Raw genomic sequence first — 5,728 nt, forward strand, 5'->3', positions numbered from 1 at the left:
TACAGACCATCCCTTAAATTTGAATTATAAAGATTATCGTTTTCTAATTGTTCTTATTCGAAGAATTCAGTGTACAACAAATATACATTAAAAAATAATATGGAACTAAGGACATATTGTTAACGTAAAAAGAGTTCCTCACTAGAAAGGATGAAAGATAAATCATTCCTTGATAAAAGAATATTTCTAGAAAGATTCATACAAAATTGACTTGGTTTGTATAGTGATGTGAATATCAGGATTTAACTGTGTGATTTTTGAGTCAAACTCGATGACCCATGTTTCATGAGTAGTGATTCAACATGAATCCATCTCTCATGAGAATAAATGGAACACTTAGCACTCATTGGATCATCACCCCTGTGAGCATCACCTAGATCCAATGAGTGCTAAGTGTTCCATTTATTCTCATGAGAGATGGATTCATGTAGAATCACTACTCATGAAACATGGGTCATCGAGTTTGACTCAAAAATCACACAGTTAAATCCTGATATTCACATCACAATTGGTTTGTATAATTAAATGTTCGAAATGCAGGGTCGAAAAATGGTCTGTGCGTCTATTTGTCATTGAATCAGATCTTTAAAAAACGTTCACGTGTCTATTTGTCATCGAGCTCCACGCGTCTATTACTCATCAAGCTGTACGTCTATCTCTTTAGAACTCCACGCTCTACCGACTATTTTTAAAGAAAAAACATAATATTTACGCAATGATTTTTATTAAGTTCAATTTGTGCGGCGTCTATTTGTCGTGGAAAGGCATGGAAGAAAAACGGGATGTACGTGTTTGGTTTTCATTGAACTGCAGAAAAATATACAGTTAAACGTGACCTTTATGGAACGATGATTGTTCCATTTATACGCCGTTAGTAAAAATGGCTAATGTTTCACAATAAAAAACATTCTATTTATAGGGGTCCAGTAAACATGGCTTTGTTTCTTAAGTAGCATTTCTGCAATGGGCAATACCATTTCTTCCCATTCTTCACCCCCGCTATCTGATCACAATCCCTCCTTCCATTATCTTCTTCCAACTCCACCATATCAGGTTTTCATCAATCACCGCGGAAAAGATACAAAGCAAAATATTGCAAGCCTAGTCTTTCATAGTGTTGAGAATAAAGGATTCAACGTGTTTCTAGACAAAATGCCTGTACGAGTGGGAGAATGCATTCCCCAAGCCCTAATTTGTGCAATACGAAGTGCATTAGTTCATGTTGTGATCTTATCTCCCAACTACGCTCAGTCTGAGTGGTGTTTGGACGAGCTACTTTTGATCAGTCAAACTGGGGCTCTAATTATCCCCGTGTTTTGGAAGATTCGACCTTCTGACGTCCGAATGGAGAAGAAGAATGGGGAGTATGCAAGAGCTTTACGAAAGCATAGGCTTGATAGTAGAACGCTTGAGAAGTGGAAGAATGCTCTGCGATGGGTTTCACTTGTGCAAGGCTTTGTTATTGGTGAGGGGTAAGATGCAATTAATGTTTTATTTTGTTTGAGTTTTATTGGGCTTGAGATTAATCTTTTTAATTATTTAATCCTTCACTGGTTTAGTGAGGAAGCGGAATTGGTGGAGAAAATCACAATGCGTGTGGCTGAATATATTAAGATGGCAAAATGCCATGGCAATTGATTTCCACTGGCAGCTAAAAATGAGAAGAATGTTAGACTTATAGGTTGTGAGAGTAGTTGTCTGGTGTACACCTCATCAAATGCTTTGTTTCTCGATGATAATCTTCGTTGAAACAATTTTTTTTTTATGGTTCTGAATGTCAATCACTCTTAAATATCACAAATCTTTGGAAAATATTAAACTCAAAAAAATCCAGTCAATTTTAACTATTTAAGATTTTTTGATAAATTGATATTTTGTAATATTTACAACTAGAATTTAATATCATATAAATTTTATTTTGTATCATTTAGTTATTTACATGTCTTTAGTTTGAAGTTTGAAGTAAATTATTTTACACTGAGTGAATGAATGAAAATAATTTATTATGGAACTTAATTTTTGGTTAAGAAAATAAAAATATACAAGTATACAAGTTTTTTGTACTTTACACTATCTTTCTTTAGTTATGTTCAGTGGATTGAAATACATTCTTTTGACACTTTTCAAATGGGACATATAATTCAATTATTAGTCTCTGTCGTAAGACAGGAGACTAAAGTTATTGATTGCATGTAGAGGAATTAGTTTGTAAGTTGGAATTTGTGTTCTTCAAATAATCTCATCTTATACTATAGTTTACAAAATATAATGATGTCATTAATATAAATTAATATTTTTCTATTGGTTGCTGGTAATTTTCTTTCCTTTTTTTGGTAGACATATTACCTAAAATGTTTAGGAAGGCAATTGTCATCTTGCAAAAAAAGCTACTTGTCTCCTTTAACAAATCTTGAGACATGTAATGGCAAAAAAGATAAAGACTTGTTGAATGATGTTTGTTTGCATGTAATGAGGTGTGCATCATTTCAATTGTTTTGTACATAAACTCCCATGAAAGGAAAAGGTAAAAATGGAAAGACATTTTTAAGAGTTTTACCTCTAGATGGATTTCCTTCACTTTTTATCAGCCGATCATCAGGTATGTCTTTCTGGCATCTTCAACTGTTCCATATTATTCTCTTTGAGCAGGAGATGATCAAGTAGAGAAGAAACTTCCCTTAATGGTGGAAATCAACAAAAGGAAGAGCAGAAAGCACAAGAAGAAGATGAGGGAGACATTCAATTGTTACATATATAGGGTTCTCAAGCAGGTCCATCCAGATTTGGGTATTTATATAAAGGCCATCAAAATCTTGGACTGTTTTGTCAGTGAAATCTTTGATAAGTTGGTTGGTGAAGCCATTGAACTCTCCAGTCATAGCAAGAAGACCACAATCACTGCTAGGAGGATCCAAACATCTACAAAAATCATGCTCCTCAGAGAACTCGCAAAGCATGCCATTTCTGAAGGTGTCAAGACTAATACCAAATTTAGCACCAAATAATAATACTTCCACTTCAACTTCTTTGTGTTTAGGATGTTTAAGGTGTTACTAGATCTAGTACTGAATAATCTAGTATTTTTGTGTTCAAGGATGATTAGGGTTTTTGTGTCGAGGATGTATAGGGTTTTATCTTAAGAAAATAAAACTCCATCTAACAATAGTGATGATGGTTTGGTAGAAATGGTTGATACATTTGTACTAAGTTTGATTAAATAAATGTCTTCATCCTTAATATTTATCAATTAGTGTTTCTGTGTTAATGATGTTCAGTAAATAATTCAATGTTTTCACGTTAAAGATGTTTAGGTTTTTTGTTCTTGAAGATGTTTAGAGTTTTCTATTAAGAAAACAAAATTCTATTTGATGAAAAGATTCAGGTCCTGGAAAAAAAAGCTAAAACGAATTCATGGGTTTCTCTATTAAATCAACACAATCTTTTCAAAAGCATTTGTGGGAACTTTATTCAATATCAGTAGATATATTTGTGATGTTGATATTGATGTCATCTATACAATTTGATATCCAATGTCAATTTCATTTGGTGAGATTGCTATGTTCTTAATACTCAACTGTTTGCCCATTGATGGATCATTGTATTTGGCGAGCTAAATCTTCCAAAAGATTTAGTTTTGAATATTAGTTTTATTTGAATCAGTGTATTTTTAATGTTAAAGATTGAACATGGTTTGAATTTCAATGCATATTATCTAGGCATTGCTAAATCATCATGTTTTAAAAATTAAATCTTTAGTATCACTTTGATTATAAATCCTCTCCCACCCCACCAAAGGCAAGGACTTAAGTTGCTCGCACAACACTTGTTCATAGTTGTGTTCACTCGATTGAAATACATTCTTTTGGCACTTTTCAAACGAGATATATAATTCAATTATTGAAATGCATTCTTTTGAAACTTTTCAAATGAGATGTATAATTCAATTATTCATAAAAAAAATTATAATGTTATTTTAAAACTATTCTAATGAATAAAGAAAAGGAAATCTATTATAAATATCTTTCTCATGTAGAAGAGAGCATAATAAGAACTACAAAGAAATAAATCCTTTTGTTGCAGAGAAAATTGAGCTTAAATATTATCGACTATCTTATATATCAATAATAGACATATATTTCAAATTATTCAGCTAATAAATTTTATCAATTATAATAATCTAGAATATGCAAATATTTTCAATCATTTTAAGAATGCAAATTCAAATATTAAATGTTTAATTATATAGAATTATTTGATAATTTTTCATTTGTTAAGGTACATTATATTAAAACCAAAAAAAATTAAGATCATGTTATTGTTATGTAAAAAATCATTTGCTGTATATTTTATCATTTTTTTATTTTAATACAAAATTTATATTAATAATAATATTTATATGTATGTGATGAGAAATTATTTATTATTAGATGTTTTTGTTAATTGATTGATAGTTAAAATTCAGGAATCACAAACTGACTAATATTTTATGATAGAAGTTATGCTAAATAATCACAGTTTTATGAAATTTTGATTTATACATACTATATATTAAATTTCTACCAAAACCCAAAATTTAATTTTTCTCAAATAAATAATGCTTTCATTTTATTGTTGTAAGCCTATAATTGTTGTTCATAAGAGTGAAAACTTGAAGCTATAGAGATTGTTACTATGGCTAGCTACAATGGTTTCTTGTCTTCATTGGCTACTCATGCTTTCTGTTGTTTAATTTTAATAGTCTTCTCTACCATGCAACACTTATTAATGCTACAAAATGCTTTACAAAAGACTTCAAAATATTTAGTGAGACTAGAAATTACATTGCAAAAATATCAACCATTGCTTAAAACCATCCTTATCTTTTCTTGTGCTTATATTCCTTTATCTAATCTCTTTGGTTGTTGAATCTCAAAAATATTATTTCTACTTACAGCCTTTAGAATTCACATTTGAATACCATGCAATAAAATGACATTTCACCTCATAATCCTTTAGACTATATTTTTATAATTATTTATAGCTCAAGTTTGCTTAGTTGTGGAGAAATCGTACTACTAAAAGAGAAGTGACAAGTTCAAATCACACAAGGTTAATGTATGCACACTTCACTTGTAGCACAATTAGCTTCCTCCCACAAGAAGTACATGAGGTGATACCATATTGCTCTCACCTTGTGTAGACCAAAAAATATATGATTGTTATTCTAGACTACAAAATCTCCTTCATTTTCTCTCATTTCTCAATACCCTGAAGTGACTTTCTCTAAAACTATTTTAAAGGATGAAAAACCACTACACCAAACTTAGTTTTATTTCATCTTATCAAGACTACAATATCCTCCAATTTATGAAGGTTTTAATTGTTATAATAGAAATGATTAATTGAGATTGTCTTTCCAAATTTTTTTTGAGATATAAATTGAATGAAAAGATAGTTTAACTAAGAGCATTGATGATAAAGTCTTCATTCATAGTAAGATATTATCCATTGCAATTTTTTCCTTACAAAAGGAGTTCATTGATTTTTGGCTTAAGTAAATTTCCTTGAGATAAATGAGTTTATATATTTAACAAAAAAGGATTTAATTCCTTATCCTTATTTTTCAATGTCTCAAATAAATAATGTTTCCCAATAATATCAACACTAATATATAATATCTTATTAATACCATTTTTAATAAGTAATGGGAAAAAGCCTAGATTAATTATTATTGTGTGCTAAGATTGAA

General features: G+C 30.2%; 1 protein-coding gene across 1 annotated transcript; it reads left to right on the forward strand.

Moving 5' to 3' along the window:
- Positions 1-963: 963 nt before the first annotated feature.
- On the forward strand, positions 964-1,812 carry LOC149579668 (putative 2' cyclic ADP-D-ribose synthase BdTIR). Its single transcript, XM_089802386.1, has one exon. The coding sequence runs from the start codon at positions 964-966 to the stop codon at positions 1,474-1,476; it is 513 nt and encodes a 170-aa protein (XP_089658512.1). The 3' UTR covers positions 1,477-1,812.
- The last annotated feature ends 3,916 nt before the right edge of the window (positions 1,813-5,728 follow it).

This window comes from Cupressus sempervirens, chromosome 1 (genome assembly GCF_028749045.1).
Source record: "Cupressus sempervirens isolate cs-2001-9-10 chromosome 1, ASM2874904v1, whole genome shotgun sequence".
Taxonomy (NCBI): Eukaryota; Viridiplantae; Streptophyta; class Pinopsida; order Cupressales; family Cupressaceae; genus Cupressus; species Cupressus sempervirens.

What these genes read in the sequence shown, in the direction of transcription:
- LOC149579668 (XM_089802386.1), top strand. Translation starts at nt 964, where the DNA reads ATGGGCAATACCATTTCTTCCCATTCTTCACCCCCGCTATCTGATCAC.